The sequence below is a fragment of the Epinephelus lanceolatus genome, chromosome 22 (genome assembly GCF_041903045.1).
Source record: "Epinephelus lanceolatus isolate andai-2023 chromosome 22, ASM4190304v1, whole genome shotgun sequence".
In the NCBI taxonomy this organism is placed as follows: Eukaryota; Metazoa; Chordata; class Actinopteri; order Perciformes; family Serranidae; genus Epinephelus; species Epinephelus lanceolatus.
The window spans coordinates 19,804,717-19,822,261 of NC_135755.1; the positions used below are offsets into that span (position 1 = coordinate 19,804,717).

Here is a 17,545-nt window from a genome sequence, read left to right on the forward strand (position 1 = left end):
ACAACAGGAGACGTTAAGCTAGTTTAAAATACTATTATTATTATTTATGGTACTTTTTTTCCTCATGTGAGTGTTTTTGCAGTTACAAACTCTGTAATACATTTTACAAAAGAGGGGTTTGTAATAAATCAAAATTACACAGGAAAACATGAACAGAAGAAATATACTCTCAACAAGCAACTCACTTTCCTCTCCTGTCAAGTCAATAAGGTTCCAGTCGATTTAGAAAATGGCTGTTATGGTACAAGAATACATGGAATATGTACAAAACAGGACACATATGTGTGACGTTCAGGGTTGTGTGGTATTAAAACAGCAGGAAAGGAGCAAGAACTAAGTGTCAAACTGTGACTTTTAATAAACTTCAAGCTGTAGATTTGCTTAACCAGTAAAACTGATACAGGTGTTTGTGTTTTCACTTTAACTTCAGCGAGTCTTTCAACAGCCAAAATATACACGTGTCATCTTCCAAATCCCTCCCATCTCTAATGGAGCTGCAGTTTTTGTTTTTTATTTATTTGATTTACTCAGACGGGCTCTCCTGTCAAAGCTCCGGAGACTTTGGCAACAGCACAAATCACAAATTGGACATTTGATAGATTTTTGAACTTTAAACTACAAAAAATATTCTCAAGTTTTAAATGAATAGTTTGACATTTTGGGCAATACATTTATTTGCTCTCCTGATGGGATTTAGATGAGAAAACTGACACCACTCTCATATCTGTGTGGTAAATATGAAGCTAAATCCAGCGGTCGGTTAGCTTAGCTTAGCATGAAGACTGAAAACAGAAGGAAACTGCTAATGTACCTCGTAATGTACCGCTAAAGCTCGCCAATTAAGACGTTATATGTCATTTGTGCATTTACAAGGCAGATTTTATTGCCTTTGGACGGAACAAGGCTAGCTGTTTCCCTGTTAGCAGTACTTGTGATAAGCTAAGCTAACTAGCTGCTGGCCGTAGCCATATACCATATAAACATCAAAGTTAGGTCAATCTTCTCGTCTAACTCTGAACAAAAAAGCAAATGAAACAAGTGTTCAGTCTCCAGTAAATGTTAAATACACGACTTAAACATGAACTGGGACTAGCAGGAGTCAGAATAAGGGTTGAAAAATGACACCAAATGCTTGCGCAAGCTAACGACAAAAACTGCAACTCTGGTTTCGGGATAAACCGAACTCCTCCCCATCAAAATATACAGTAAACGTCAACTCTTCCTGGTCTTCTCTTGTACAACCAATTTTTACAACCAATTCCAGTCATTTAAAAAAAAAAAAACATCACTATATACACGTATACATTATAAACACTGTACAATTATCACGTGAGTGTATAACGAGTCGGTGGAGTCTCAAACTCCACACAGTAAAACATGTTACAGTAATGGGAATACAAAGTGATATGACGATACTACGGGAGATAATACAGTATATTACGTGTTGCTGAATGCAGGCGTCAGCCAGCAACGAAGATGAATACAAAAAGAGAAGCGTACTTCCCGATGGCAGTTAATAATGCTGCAAGTCAGAACGCTGACTTTAGCGTTGCTAACGGAAACACAGTTTCTTAGTGTGAAGCACCGAATAAAAAAAGTCTCCTTCGATTCTCTGAACCGGGAGATTTAAATACAAAAGACAACAAAAAAACAAGCAGCGTCTCAGTGACACATTCATCAAGAGAAAATGTCTTTGGCAACGTAGTGTTAGAATAAGTGTAGTGACGTTAGTACAGTTTACAGTACATGTTTCAGGCACATATGTGAAGCAGAGGGTATAACGTCAGAGACTAAATGTGTTTATTTTACATTCTTTTCTTTTCTTAGTATGTTTGACAAGTGGCGTAACAACCTCAATTTGAATCCTTGCTCCTGTTTCACTCTTTTATGTGGTGAAATTTAGGAAAAAACATCCTTTTCTTTCATTTTCCGTTCACGAACTTGTGTTTCAGTGAAGTCCCAATCAATTTATTCTCTTTTCTGACCATCAACGTTCTCTCGGCTCTCTGATCACAGTTCTGGGGATGAGTTATTGATATGTGCTTGTTGCATTTTAAGATGTCTCAAGTCTCTGGTTGGATGTTTCCTCAAGGCCATGCTCAATTTTCTTCTTCTCCTTTGTCGTTTCTTCCTGTGCTGTAGCACCAAAGTCCAGTCTTTCATCTTGTTGACACCTCTGGCTCCTACTTCCTGTTTGGTCTTGGCCGACAATGGGTGTTACCGATAAACTTTCAAGGGTGTTTGAGCTGTTATAGCTGTTGGTTTGGCTCTGGAACGTTCCGGATCTACACCTCTGCTGATCCTTAAAGGAACAGTTTGACATTTTGCAACACTAAATATGAAGCTACAACTGGGAGATGTTTTGCTTTGCAGAGTACAAAGACTTTCAGCCATTTACCCCCCCAGAAGACAAGATAGAATGCACTGAACAGTGAGTTTAAGAGGTGCTGGCAGACAAGAGACTGTTGTTGACCTTTTGTCTCACATTCGGCAAGAAAGTCCCAAAATGTCAAACTACTCCTTTAAACATCTACACTGCTTCTTTTAAATCACGTCTTTATTTTGTCACAATCCTTTTGCTTCCGTGTCTTTTTGTCTTGAAACTTACTTAATATGTCTACACGCCCCAGCTTCTTCATTTCTTCATTTATTTTTCCTCAATAGTGTCCATATCCCATCGACATTCCCATACCGATTCCCAGCCCCAGCCCCAGGCTCTCCCTCAGCCCCCTCAGCTGCTCCTCTCCCAGCCGGATCTTGTCCTCCAGCTGCCTCTGCTCCACCAGCAGAGCGGCCTTCATCTTCACAAAGTGGCTACAAAAGGAAAAAACAGACATAAACATTAAAAAAATGTCCGCAGTAGGGGTCATTGTGCAAGTTTAGGGTGTGTCATATGTGAATAAATCAGTGAACTATTGGAGTCTTGAACTGTAAACCTTTGTCACTTTAAAGTACATTGTTGACTTATCCTTTATGTTTATGTCTTTTTGTGAATTTTAATATGTTTTATTTATGTGCTGTGTTGAATGTTATCATGTCTGTCATAACTATGAACTCACCAAAGTCAGTTCTTAACAATGTTTGCTAGGAAGTGACTTTAAAAAAGCAGCGTTTACGGGTTTGATAATTCATGTTCTAGTTAATGTTACCTGTTGGTGGAGATTCTCAGTCATCCAGGTCATGGTAATCCTAAATGCTGTATCATAGGCAACAGGATTTGCTTGAGTTTCTTGAAGATGTTTCATCTCTAATCCAAAGGCTTCTTCAGTTCTATCGGACTGGTGCGGAGTCGCAGGCTTTAAAGCATGTGGGTGTGAACCCTTACAGAGTCGTTAATGGGAATCGTTGGCCCACCTGGCCGTCGTATGTGTTGTTAGGGTTAGATGGGTCCAGATGTGAACGGGTGTTAGGTTGTCTGGGAAGGGATCCCAAGACTGCATTGTAGGTGGGTGATAAGTGGTGCCGTAGGCCACCTCGTCTGTTTAACGATGGTCGTTCCAGGTTGATGTGGATGGCTTCTAGAGCCCAGTTTCCATCAAACACTTTCGGTATGGTACCTCTGGAACCAAAAGTAACCCTTCAGACATGGTATCTAGACCCTAGTGTTGCCACCACAAACAGTGCCCTTAAACGTGGGCGGGGTTGTTGTCTGCTACTGACCAATCAACAGACTGCAGTGTTCACAGCTCCACCTTTTAGTACTAGACCTGTGTGCTAGGTACCCCAACAGAGGGGGACCAAAAATGGGGACGGTATGGAACGATTCCATTGTTACCATCCACGACTTTTCACAGTGGAAACAGAAAAAAAGTATACTGAACTGAACTGTACCGTACTGCTCGGTGGAAATGGGGCTTAGATGAGCATCTAGAACAGCTATTCACTACTCGGTCCAATAGAACTGAAGAAGCATCTTGAATAAGAGGTGAAACGTGTTCTTGAAACTCAAACAAGTCCAACGATATAGCACTTAAGGTTACCTGTGACCTAAATCACCAACACTCATTTTTTTTTTTTTAGAATTTCTAAATTCTGTGGCCAGAAAACACCAGCTCTGATGTTAACGTCTTTGTGGTAATAAATCTGTCTCGGCCTCTCCTGTTGCTTTTTCCAGAAACACAAATCTCACAGACTAGAACCCAAAGATGAATATAAAATGCTGCTGCAGCAAATATATTTTACATCTTTCAAAAAGCTTGGAGTCACATAACCTTCATCAGCCTTTATTTAGTGTGTGTTATACTGCTGAGGTGTACTCGAAGACAGTGGATGGTTAATTATTGTACCTGTAGTCTCTGTGCTGCTCAGGGGAGAGGCAGCGGGCCAGCACCCGGCTGACGGCCTGCTCTCTGCGGTCGACGTGGTCCTTCAGGTCCTGAGCCTCAGACAGCTGCCTCATGAGCTGACGCTTCTTCTCCAGCAGGGGGAGCTAGAGGACAGAGGTACACAGAGATGAATCTCAGACATATAACTGCTGTTAAAATACAGATTCATCATGCATTTAAAAGCTGTGTTTAACCCAGCTGATTATGAATACACCCCCACACCCCACTGCCCTTCCTTTTTCTCTCCTCACCCTCTCGTGGTGCTCCGTCTCAGGGTCCAGTGTATCCAGCGTGGTGTCCACTCTCAGCAGCCTCCCAGACAACGACAGCAGCAGGCTGACCACCTTGTCCAGATCGCCGATGAACATGCGGAACTTGTCCACCTCGTTGGGCTTACACACCGCCACCACCATGCTCTCCACCTGAGGACACAGACAGTGGCACACAGCTAGAGATGACTGAGCTCAAGGAAAAATAGTGCAGTTCTGATCCCGATCGAAGTCCTTCAGCACCTGGTTATCTTTCTTTGTCTTCAATCCCTCAATGTCAAGAATGTGGTTTAATTTGGCACATAGATTGTTCTAAGGGACATTTTGATCCTAAAGACATGCTGATTGTGTGTCTCATATAAATGTTTTAATTGTGCACTGACAAATAGTTGGCCTTAGACACATCGATGCCCTTCACACTTGGCATGTTTTATTATGAGAGACGCCTGCTTGTCTGGAAGATAAAGGTCGACCTTGTTGAACACACACACTTGTCCTGACTCCTTTAAACATCCAGATATGAGGATCTGAATGATGTGGGATAGACACTGTAGAAGGCTGAAATGATTGTTCTGTACTTAAAGTATTTGGTATGTCATATGTGCTGTGCCAAAGGTCTTCTCTGATGTCAGATTTGTGCTACAGAAGTAACATCAACACAGGCTCACTGAGTTTATTTTATAAATCATCAAGACAAAGATTGCTAAGAGTCCAAGTTTTTCCACATCAATAGTAAGGCAACATGGCGGCCACCGAGGCTGAAAAGTGTTTCATGTTCCACACTCAACATTGTGAGCGTTGTAAGTGCACCATGCGGGTATTCATAGTGCACTGCATTTTGACATTTTTCTCTGTGTGAATGCACTCGTGCTCTACAAAAGTATCTGATTTCATGGACATTTTTCTCTACTTATACATTTTTACATCTTTATATATTCACTTAGAAAAAAATTGCAAAAGCGAAAAAGGAAATACATGAGCGAGTGCTTGAAGTGGCCATTTTGAATCCATGGCTGAGCAAGGAAGCAAATTACTGCACTTTAACACAACAATTTTGATAATAAAATAAATATTTAAGTTATTAATCAAGCAACAATGTCAAACATTCACCAGTTTCAGTTTCTCAAATATAGAGTTGATGCGGTTCTCTGTTTAATGTCATTGTAAAGTGAATATTTTGGTGGTTTTGGACTGTTAAATCAAAAGATGATCAGCTGGTTTATCTATAATAAAATTACTTTAAGTTCCAGCTCTAAGGAAGTAGTCAAATAAAGTTAAACCCATTCTTAGAAACAGGATGAATTCCATGTAAGTTGCAGCCCGAAAAAATACACAAAGAAGAGAGCAAGGGAGCCAGACACAGTGTCTGCGTTCCAACTCTTTCACCACATTCAGTTTGGGGAGGTTCAGTGTCACAATGAAAAGCCAGAAGAGGTGACAGAAAAAGAGGCTGAAGTTTCCTCCCACCTCCTCTCCCAGCTGTGAGTTGGCTCTGATGTCCTCCTGCAGTCCCCTCTGAGCTTCCCTCAGCACTCCCAGCTTCTTGCGGAGGCTCTCCATCAGCTGTTTCTGCGCGACAGAGTGAGGAATTGTTTAAATAACCTCAAAATGAAAATAACAGGCAACACGTCTGTCAGCTTCACGTCATCATCGTGTTTATTTGGGCTGGAAAGTACTAAAAATACCGATTGCACTACAGTAACAGTGAAGTAGCAAGACGGTAGCTGCAGGTGTTACCTTGTAGGTCAGCTCGTCGTCCTCGTCCCTCTCCCTGTTATCAGTGAAGTCCTTCATCTGCGACAGGAGCTGAGCTTTGGCTGCCGATGTGCTGTAATAGGACGAGCAGCTGGAGCTTGCACCGGACCGCCTGAGAGGGGGAGAGTTCGGTTTATTTACGCAGAGATAAAACACACAGGCGAAGCGATAAAACAGACAGGGTCGTAAATACAGTGATTAGAAAAGTACATAAATAAGAAACGCAATCAATTATGTGGGCTAAGTGAGGCAGAAGAAAAACAAGGGGTCATCTGGAAAACATCTCGACTTCAAACAAGCAAATAAAGCAACAGAAATAAGATGAGAAGATGAAACTGTAGCACATGACACCAGAAATGAAAGACCAACAGAAAACCCAGAAGACTGGAAAACTATTAAGAATATGACATAATTTAAATCTACCTGATACCAAGAACAATAGGTGTTTAATGGCTTCCAGACTGCAGGATAGTTGTGTTATTATAAAGACCAGCTGAGCATGGAACTAATTACATGTTGCAATTGTAAATCTGAACTTCATTAAAACATTTTTTCTATGTTCATGTATTTGTGTCATACATGCATAATCCAGTTTAATGCATGTTCTTTGTTTTGGTATCTGTTTTTTCTTTTGTATTGTATTTAATTTTTGTAAATATTTCATCTCAGTTGGACAATATGGCCTATAAATAATAATAAAGCATTGTAATAATTAAGTTTGGGGTTAGTGTTTCAGACACTCTGATTATCACTAAGGCCCCAATCACACAGAGAGTGTGGCAACAACCCCATCACATCCTCACACTAACCTTCCAGTGTAATCAATCTACCGTTTATTTTATTTCACAGTAATTAGTATCTAGTTCCTCAAATGTTGAGGCAGAGGGTACTTGCTGTAGCTCTGGTTGAGGGTGAGAGGCTGTCAGTAAACAGTTTGTTGGGCACAGGGAAACAGAGATCTGTGTGGGTACATGAGACCCTAATAAAGAGGGTGGGTCATGAGGAGTACCACCAGTTGGTCCAGGAGCTTCGCATCTATGACGGCTGTTTCTAGGCATACTTTAGGATGACTCAGGGGCAGTTTGACAACCTGCTGTCTATCGTAGGGCTATATAGCTCTGGGTATCCAGCAACCACTACCACCAGTTTCTCCTCCATTGTTTACCAGCTGTTAACTGGTTGTCGTGACCATCACAGAAGGCCAGCTGCCTCTCAAATCATCCGACTGGACAATGGTGAAAAAAGATGGGGCGTTTTTCTGCTCTGAGTTGAAGGTTTTTCAACTGAGGAGTTCAGGGTACTCCAGCAAAGACACCAGGCGCCTAGAGCGCAGAAACACGAGGCGCATCACAACGCAAAAACCACGAGCAAAAAGCTTAATTCTCATTAAAAACAATTAAAAAAAGGTGCCTCCACCTGCTGAAACGCTTTCTGTGTGATCAGGGCCTTAGGCAACTGAAATTTAACTTAAATTTTTACAGCTCAACCAACACTAAAAACTTCTATAACTCAAATAACACTTCAACTCCTACACTTTATTTGCTTTTAATGCTTACAAGTACAAATTTGACACTCAAGGGACGGCTGAATTCCAGCCTGCGGCCCCCGCTACATGTCATCTCCCTTCTTTCTCCCCCTTTAACATTTAGACTGTCCAACCAAATAAAGGAAAAAAGCCCCCCAAAATTGAGGCTTGACTGACATTTCAGCTGCTTGTATCTACCACGTCAGCTGACACTTCAACTGTCTTCAGCTTCTACTCTACTCTAGATTCAGTTATTTTCCATGCTTGCATGTAAACCGACGACTCAATTGTTTACATGCCTTAAAGAGGCTTCAACCAACACTTCAGCTCCTTTCCATGTTACACTTTAACTGACAACAAATCCTTCAAGAGCTTCAGCTTCAATTTGAACTCCTGAACAATATTTGCACCAACAATTTTCAGCACACTTTAGATTTAATTCAGGAAATGTGGCTTTTTCTTGTTTTAAATCTCATTTTGCATGCATCTGCCATTCAAGCATATGCTGTGTATTGATACTGGCAAAAATGTTCTCATTCATATTATGAAATTAAGTTTAACTATATTTCAGAGATCTGTGCTGATAGAATAAAATTACATCTTTTGATGTGGTTCACCACATTTAGATATTTACAAAGAGCTGCCTAAATTCACTTTCTCAAACATTTTTCTGTTATCTACAAACTCCCTTTTGAGGACTTGTCTTTATGTCGTGTTATGTGGCAACAATTACCCAGCTGGCACCTGTGTTGGCAAAAGCAAACCATTTGTAAACAAAAGAGGGAGAGCAGAGAGAAAGCTGGCCGCAGCAAGGTGCTCTGGAAAGGTTGTGGGAAACAGGGAATGAGCTTAGTGACAAGAACAGTTAGGTCTTGTACAAATCAAATGGTCTGTGTAATTAATGCGCGACACACACACACACACACACACACACACACACACACACACATTCCACCATTCAGATTTAAGCCTCTCTCGTTACCTATCCAAGCTGTCGGTGTTGTGCTCTGTGCTTTGGTAGGCCCCTCTCCAGCTCTCTCTGCCCGACTCTACCTCACTACTCGGGGGGAAGAGCTCCTCCAGGCTCAGCCTCTCTCTGCTGCTCTCCCCGGTCTCCAGCTCCTCCTCCAAGGAGCTGCTCTCCGCCCTCGTCCTGCTCGACGGCGAGGCCTCGGTGGACTCTGGTAAGATGTCAATGTCCGTCTCCAGGACCGTAACCGGCAGCGCGAAGCAAGGGAGCTCGCTGGTGATCGGCTCGTCCATTGCTGGAACATCCTCATGGAAATCATCGATGTCTGTTTCCATGGGGACGTCCAGGTCTGCGTCCAGGCTGTGCGCAGGACTCGGGCTGAGGGTCGTCTCTGATTCTGTGCCTGGTTCGGGGATCTTCTGGGGATCGATGCTCTGAAAGCCTCTGTTCATATGAAGCTGCTGCTGCTTGTAGTCGATGGAGAAGTAGGATTCAGGAGGTAAAACGCCACCAACACCTCCGTTTTCTAAAACAGGTGGAAGGGTTGAATCGCTATGAGGTTTGGGAGATGGGGTTCTCTCCCACTCGACTCCTGGTCTTGTGTTGGGCTGTTGTTTGTGAGGTTTTACTGTTACTCTGTCCCGGTCGGGGCTGACGCTCATCTCAGATAAACTGCAAAGACACAAATAAACTTAATTAACGCAAAAATAAGAAACTAGTACACATCATTCGGACATTTCACTTGGACATTTTTAATTCATGGCACTCAAGGACTCAAATTTGACGTATTTGGGTACCTTCATAACATGCAAACATTATATGGCCTGTCAAGAAATCACTTGACAGAGTATCTTGATATCATCTTCGACTTTGCCCAGCTCACCTGCTCATGCTGTTCGCTTTTGGTGGCAGTGGAGGCGGAGGCAGAGACGCCTCCACCCTCTCCTGCTGTCCATACGAGCCCCTCAGGTCCCTCTCTTTCTGGGGCGGAGCCACCGGTCTGAAGGCCCTCCTGGAGAACATAGGACTGGGCGGAGCAACAGTAAAGGCCCGGTCCTGCAACTGAACCTGATTCTGATTGGATAGAGCGTGGGAGATGGGGTGTTCCTGCATTTGTGGTTGACTCTGATTGGACGGAGCATGAGAGAAGGGGTGTTCCTGCATTTGTGGTTGATTGTGATTGGATGAGGCGTGGAAATATTCCTGGTTTTGGCTGCAGCTGCAGCGAGGGCAGCCCTCCATCACTTCCTGCCTCTCTGGAGGAAGACTGTAGGATCTTGGCCTGGATGTTTCAGCTGAAGGGCCGCATGAGGACAATTGACTGGAATAGCGTCCCTCTGCGGTGTCGAAGGAGGGAGTGATGGAGTGAGGAGATGTAGAGGAGGAGAACAGGGTGTGGTGAGAGGCACGCCTGCGGTGGAACTGCTCCCACTTCGGGGGCGGCGGTCTTGGTGGAGGCGGCGTCTTCTTCCTGTTTGGCCGCGCAGTGCTGGCAGCTTCTCCTCCCCTAACGCCACCCGCTCCTTCCTCCACCTCACTCAGGGTCTGGCTGGTTGCCACAGAGATCGACGGCGACCAGCGGTGGCTGCTGTCAAAGCGGAGGTCATTTTCAGACATGGCTCGTCCTCGGAGTGACAGAGGAGCTGGCGGGGGAGCGAACGCGTATCCGTTGCGATCATTGTGGCCCACGTCACCCTGTCTGTGGACCCATCGACCCTGATGGTGCTGATGATACTGATTAGTGCTCTCTGGAGGTCTGGACTCCCGTCTCCAGCTGGAGTAGTCCCTGTGATGTAAAGATGGGAATGACAGAGGATAAAGAAATTATATTTCTTTGTCAACAAACAGAGTACATTAAAGAACATGAAAGAAACACTTTAAAGGGGCAGTTAAACGTTTGTGGAAATATGTTTGTTTGCTTTCGTTCAGAGAGAGACACAAGATTAATAATACCACTTGCACACTCCCTCACTCATGTTTGTGTGTTAAGTATGGGGCTAGAGTCATGGGATGGTTAGCCTAGCTTAGCATAAAGTAGGGCTCAGTATCGGTACTTGATACCTTTAAGATATCAACTGAAATAACTCACTGCCAAGTAGTGTCGTAACTCTTCCAGTCAAACTATACCTGCATTAAATCCTTTTTACACCAGGGTTCTAATCCCGTACAGTCCCAACTCTCTGCCGGATCGACAAACTTTCTGTTGCTGCCATCTCCAGAGCTGCTCTCTTCCTGGCGAATCATCAGTTCAACGTGTGCCCAGTTAGCATGAGCTAGCAGAGCAGCTAAACGGTCCCAACAAACTCACACCGACACCAAAACAGCTTGACTCTGTCGACACACCCATGACAGTTAGCTCTGTCACTCTGTGTGTAAGGCCAGGTTTGCTGTCGCCAACTGTCTTAAGCGCGGAGCTCCCACTCCTGCAGCAGCAGCTACAACCCTTACAGTATGTGGTGTGGTAAAGTCGAGTGCTGTGTATTTGATAAAGTTGGCCGTTCCACGTGCCAAGATGCCACCAAATCAAACCACTTGTATTGGTGTCACTTTAAGGGTACTGTTGCTGTAATGTCTTTAAATGATGCCCAGCCCAAGCATAAAGACAAACAGAACGACAGTTTGTGGGATGAGGTTGTTATTTTTTATCATAGTTATGGGGTGTAACTATTTCTTAGTTTGGTAGTTGGTGTATTTTTCATTGTGGAAGAAACCAAGTTAGCCGTTTTGTCCGTGTTGTGTATTTCTGCTAAGCTAAGCTAACTACATCCTGACATGAGAGTGGTATTGATCTTTACTTTCCCACTAAGTATCCCAAGATGTGAATTCATCCTTAAAAAATTTAATTATGAGTGGTGCACTGAAAAACCCCCAACACAAATTCCCATCTAAAAAACAAAACTAATCTAGATTTTACAGGAAATCATGTGTTCATGCAGGATCCCATCACTCAATGTGAAAAGCTGGGTGGAATGAAGGATGTGTGACAGATATTTCCACATACAAAAACAGTCAGTCAGAGAGAGTGGTTAAATTACAGTAAATGTTTCCTTTTTACATTCCAGACTCTCTGAACTGTTTCTGTCTCAGGTCAAATATGAGCGGAGGCCTTTTTATAAGTCATGCATGTCCTAAATCCCCCCCACTCTCCCCTCACATCCTAACATACAGAAATCATCAGCCAACCACATATCATTACGGGCACATTTTAAGCATGGATGATTGCTCTGCACACTTAGAGCTCATTATAGTCAAATCACAGCCAGGCATGACTGAGTGGGATTTCCGCCCCCGTCAGTGCACAATGGGCCGACCCCACCTAAAGTCTCAAGAGACATGCTGAGAGAGAATCAGAGATGGCGCAAGTGTGTGTCCACCATGACAGTCAGGAGCGAGGAATCAGATATATCGAAGACAATCACGTCCGAGAAAGAGTTACAGCTTGTTTTAATGTACGTGTCTGTGTTTGGTTTATGTGGTCACTACAGGAAGTGGCTCACCTCTCAGTCAGGCTGTAGTTCCTGTTGAGCTTGGTCGTTTCCTGTTGCCGGGCGGGATACGTCTGTGGAAGACATTTTGGGGTGGTTAATAACACAGAAAGAATGAAGGAAGGCTTCAATGTGTTGGTCAGCACATGCTGCTGCTGGAGGGAAGTGGGTGTGTTACTCCACCCTGCCGTATACTTCACTGGTGATAAGGTTAATCTGGGTGGAGGTGTTTTCTTTTGTCAAAAACCTGCCTGGTAAGCTATCACATTATTTCAGCTTAAATCACTTTTTCAAAACACATTTTATCACATGTATCTAAAATGAGTTATCAATACACAACACACATCCATCTGAAAGGACGTCAAAGTGTTTTACATCGCTATGAGAACACAGAAACACTGCATACAGGCCGAACCCCAACATGAGAAACAAGAAACATTATTTAAGGATTCATTTCACATTCTGCCCTGACACATTAAGCCGACAGTTGGCCGTTGCTTAAAGTTGGGCCGTTGGTGAGTGTCTGCCACTCTTGTCCCGCACCGTTTGGCCCCTTATCGGCGCTAGTTGGCCTTTTTTCTGCCAATTCAGCCTGTTGAATCGGTGATTTCCAGGATTTATTCATCTTTAGAATTAAAAAAAGTGTCTGTCCACACTGTACACTAAATTATGGTGGGAGAAAGATGCTAACATAACGTTAACCATAGATTAATGGTCAAACATGTGAAGGACACGATCTACCACTTCAAGCTCAGATCTATGGAGGGAATTCATCTGGGAAAACATTTTAAAGTTCGTTATAACTCCCAAAATTAAAAAATCAGACAGCAATAAACCCAAACGTGGTCAGTGTTTTAGAATGTGTGGTAATGTGTCTGCTGGTCAGGTTCATATTTTGTGGGAGTGTCCTTACATTTCCTCTTACTGTGCAGATGTGGTTACAGAGATCAGATCAATTATCAGCTTAGAGCTGGAGTCTAACTTCAGTGTTATGTTATGTTATGTTTCCCAAATACATAACACTGAAGTTAGACTTCAGTGTTATGTATTTGGAACGTTTCCCAAATACATAACGCTGGAGTCTAACTTCAGTGTTATGTATTTGGGAAACGTTCCAACTGGGCTGATACACCGGGACAGATATTAATTACAAATACTATAAGCAGGTAATGACAAAGCAATAACCAGGAAATGGCTGAGTAAAGAGTCTCCAACTATCTCTGAATGGATAGAAATAGTTAAGGAAATTTATGTTATGGAACAACTGACTTTTCCTTTGAGACATGCTACAAGAAAATGTGAAAAATGTTGTAAAAAATGTATCTGAAATTATCTTTTATTTATATATTTAATTTGTATGGAAAACTTTGTTTTATTCCCCTTGGTGCTATGACAAAGAGAAAGGACTTTAGCTTATGAATGAGTGGAAGACCCCTCCCTCTTTAAAAACACCCTGGCTTTCAATGAATCAAAGTCATGGATCATAAAGACCTTTATGATCTAAGGACGGACAATCATGGACATAAACGACCCACAGTCCTTGATACGGCAATGTAACCCTTCTTCTATTCATTTCACCTTCACCTTTAATGTCCCTGCCTGATATCATTGGTTTTGTCTGTTTGTCAGTATTAAAAAAGTATTCAAAAAAACTACAAGAATCTAAATGAGGGTCTGAGAAACACTGATACAACTGTTTCTTGTTGATCTATGAAATGATGCTCATTATGGCAACGATACAAGACTCTTCTGTGCAAAGCATTCAACCTGGTTTATTACCCCACCGCTGGAATGCTGAGCGAACTCATTGCACTCTCATTACCGGTCAGAGATACAGCAGCCAGCAGATAGCTGTGCAAACACACCGGTGGGGTACACACACGTACACACACATTCCTGCGCAGAGGTATTTTCTGAGTGTCTGCGATGCAAATCTGAACATTCAGATGGTGTTTGTGTTGGAGCAGTGGATGTGAATTTAACATATTTGGCCGTCACTTGCTGTCAACAGAGCATAAAATCCATAAAATGGTTACAACTGATAAGTTTGTGATAATAAACTGCTCTACCACAAGCACCTGGATGGCCCGTCTGCATTTAAATTCAATTTCTCTTGGGTTTTAAAGGGACATTAAGTAATTTCTAGCTTCTTTTGGCCTCTGCGGTGAATAACTGGAATTAGTGGGGCAAATGTCGGACTATATTTTGGCTGAGAGCAGTGACTTCTTGGAGTCTTGTCTATTAATTGAAGTAGACATTCAACAGAATAACCTGGTAAAGATGTAGTACATAAAATCAACATGTAAAATACAGGAGCATATATACTGCTTCTGTTTTTCCAAAATTTGCCTTTTTGTTTGACAGCAAAATGCAATTACGTCAACCCTCCATAAAGCATTTGTCAATGTTTTATATTCATATAAAATTCATACATTTATACAGAATATCGGATTTTTCTTAAGCTGGAAACAACATAATGCTCAAAAAAGACAGAAGACAAGTTAATTCCAGTGTTTCTTGTGCAGGTTTCACATACTGAAAACTACCAAAATCTTATAATAATTGTGTGACTGACAAAAAATTCAACATTTATATCATGAATACATGAATGATTTCAGTGAATGTGTTTCAAATTCAGTATAATGAACATTATGCACGCAATGTTCTCTAAACTGACCTTGTTAAAATTAATATTCTTTGAGAAAATTGCACTGAAATGAAGATTTAATGATCATATAATGAGGTGGGATGACAAAAAAAAAAAAAAGTAATCTAATAGCTGGATTTTGCCAACAACAATTCAGCTGAAATATTTCCCAACATTTCTGAGAACACGTCTCAAATGAGATAGAGACAGATTCCACGAATAACAATAATAATAGCAGCCAGTTGCATTTCTGTATTTTCACTTTCTGTTTCCTCTGTCCAAAACACACACACACACACACTGGAGCATGAACGCAAACAACTTAATGAATGAATCTGAGTTCTCTTTTTAATTTAAAACGGTGAATGTGTGACTGAATTTTGTACATCTTGTTATGGATGTGTTTCCCTTTGCATGTGTGTGTGTGCCTCTGTGGATAGTCTTATCACAGCCTTGTAGTCCATCCAGCACATCTGTTACCGTTAAAGATATTGGATGTCGTCAGTGGCAGATACGAAACAAGATTTCAAGGCACAGGGTTATCACTGTGGCATCAAACCAACAACCTTTCATTTGAAAAGGATCCCAATGTGGAGGGAGTTCAAGGCTCCCCTAAGGCCTCTGCACGGCAAAGCACACACAAAAGCAACTAAACAGAACTGCTGAACCGAAGAAACGTTTAGCCTAAATCTAATGTCAGTTTGGTTTGCTCAGTGTCAGATGATAAGGTTACTAATAGGCTGAGGTTCAGAGGAGTGTCAGGAGTTCAGACGAGGGGCTGCACCCCCCGCCAAGAGACTCGAATCAGCTTGTGGTAAAAATGTAACCCAACGCTGCTATTATCGCTGACACAAGTGTCCGCCACTGTTGCCCAATCTCCCTCACGTCCATGAGCTATTTGAATTTTCAATGAGAACTTCAGACTCTGACCGCATGCAGGATGCGAGCTTCGACTTCAAACCAGCCGTTCAACCACGGAGGACTTGGAGCGAGTGGCCACTTATGGCTCCAACATCCTAGTGTGGCCACTTGATCCTCTTTCTGGTGCTGGTTTTAAAGAACCAAGATAGTTCTCAGTCTCCAGTGGTCATTTCAGTTCAGTCCAAAACCACAGTCTGATTTCAGCGAACTGCAAAGTTTATCTTTCTCTCTGAACGGTGTTACTTGGTTTCAGTGCTGCAGGGACACAGGCTGTTATTCAGCTTAGCAAGCCAGCTGCTGGAAAGCTGTTTGGCTTGTAAACATGCTGGTTAATGGATGTAATTAGAGCCCCTTAGGAGGCTGTATCTCCACAGGACCGATGCTTTGAAATACCATGTTTCAGGTCTTATGATTGTTGCTTTAGTATACAACTTTATTTATCATTAGTGTTAATAATAGCAGGGCCATCTAGGCCAGTGACTAACAGTTTAAAAATTAGGCATTTTAACCAAATAAGTGCTCATAAAAGTTAAACATAAAACATTTTAAAGCTGTGGTCAAGATGCAGACTAGAACCACAACAGGTGAGTTTACATAGACCCCAATATTCCACAGGAAATTTTAATTGTGTTAAGAGGGGTGATTTAAACTTATGATACTCCATTCAATAGCACAATATTAGCACCCAATAACCACGGTAACACTGTCTGATTGTTTCTCTCTGGTTGGAATAAATATACTTTCTGCACGTTTGCCCCACGTAGGGGTTACATTAGGTGACATATGGGATGCATGTATCGCACAGACAGTTGCTTCTATGAGCCTCCCCGTGCAGATTTTGACAGAGAGTCAATCATAAATTCCAAAAATGTTTAGCACTCTGCTCGTGTTATGTTCTTATGTGAATAAATGGACTCTTTTGAAACAGTCGCCTTGTGTAACGTTGCTGCTAAAGGCTCAAAGGCACAGTGGAGTCCCTGGACATCATGATCGTCTATTGCTACCAGCAGCCTGCAAATGAGATATATTCTATATCTCCCCTCCTACATTTTTGTATTGAATGAATTGAATTTTCTTAATAAAGTTAGGAAATGTCTACTGTTTCTCTGGCACATTAGATGCTTCACAGCAGGTGGAACCATTTTGCGCAAGTCAAAAAGTTTTATTCTGATTAAATGCTTTGGGGCATGCAGACTTACATCTTATCAAATCGCTTCATTAACCTTCACGTAAACACTTAAGTTGGAATCTCAAATCAGAATCTTTCAATTGGACTGAAGAAATATTGTCCATGCAACCACAGCTATTATCCCTGAAAATTTGGGAAGCAATAAAAAAATGTTGGATGTAGCCCACTTAAATCTGACATCAGAAAAGTGTGTGGGAGACAGTTTCAGATGCTGTTTGACCAACTGAAAAGCACTTCAACTGAAAGCATACCAAACCCTATATACAATTTTCACCAAGATGGACTCATGTCTTCAGAAAAACAAACTTGTGCCATTAGAGTAATTATGCTATAGACACAAAGTGGCTTTAATAGAAATAAATAAGCTCATCACAAAAATTTCAGAGTCTCTGCGAACCTGTTTATACCTGGTATTAACATGCATCTTGGGTGATCTGATCACAAGAGGAAAGCGCTAAA

The 17,545-nt window shown here is 42.1% G+C and overlaps 1 protein-coding gene across 3 annotated transcripts in view; it reads right to left on the minus strand.

Annotated features, from left to right (window-relative positions):
* Positions 1–334: 334 nt before the first annotated feature.
* shroom4 (shroom family member 4) overlaps positions 335–17,545 on the minus strand; it is a 79,559-nt gene continuing 62,348 nt past the window's right edge. For all 3 annotated transcript variants that reach the window (XM_033609775.2, XM_033609777.2, XM_078164643.1), the window contains 8 exons: positions 12,342–12,403; positions 9,728–10,630; positions 8,857–9,516; positions 6,332–6,461; positions 6,062–6,163; positions 4,577–4,747; positions 4,287–4,429; positions 335–2,814 (listed from right to left, as the gene is read on the minus strand). In XM_033609775.2, coding sequence (XP_033465666.2) covers positions 2,658–2,814; positions 4,287–4,429; positions 4,577–4,747; positions 6,062–6,163; positions 6,332–6,461; positions 8,857–9,516; positions 9,728–10,630; positions 12,342–12,403 — 2,328 coding nt within the window. In that variant the 3' untranslated portion in view covers positions 335–2,657. The remainder of the gene's footprint in view (positions 2,815–4,286; positions 4,430–4,576; positions 4,748–6,061; positions 6,164–6,331; positions 6,462–8,856; positions 9,517–9,727; positions 10,631–12,341; positions 12,404–17,545) is intronic.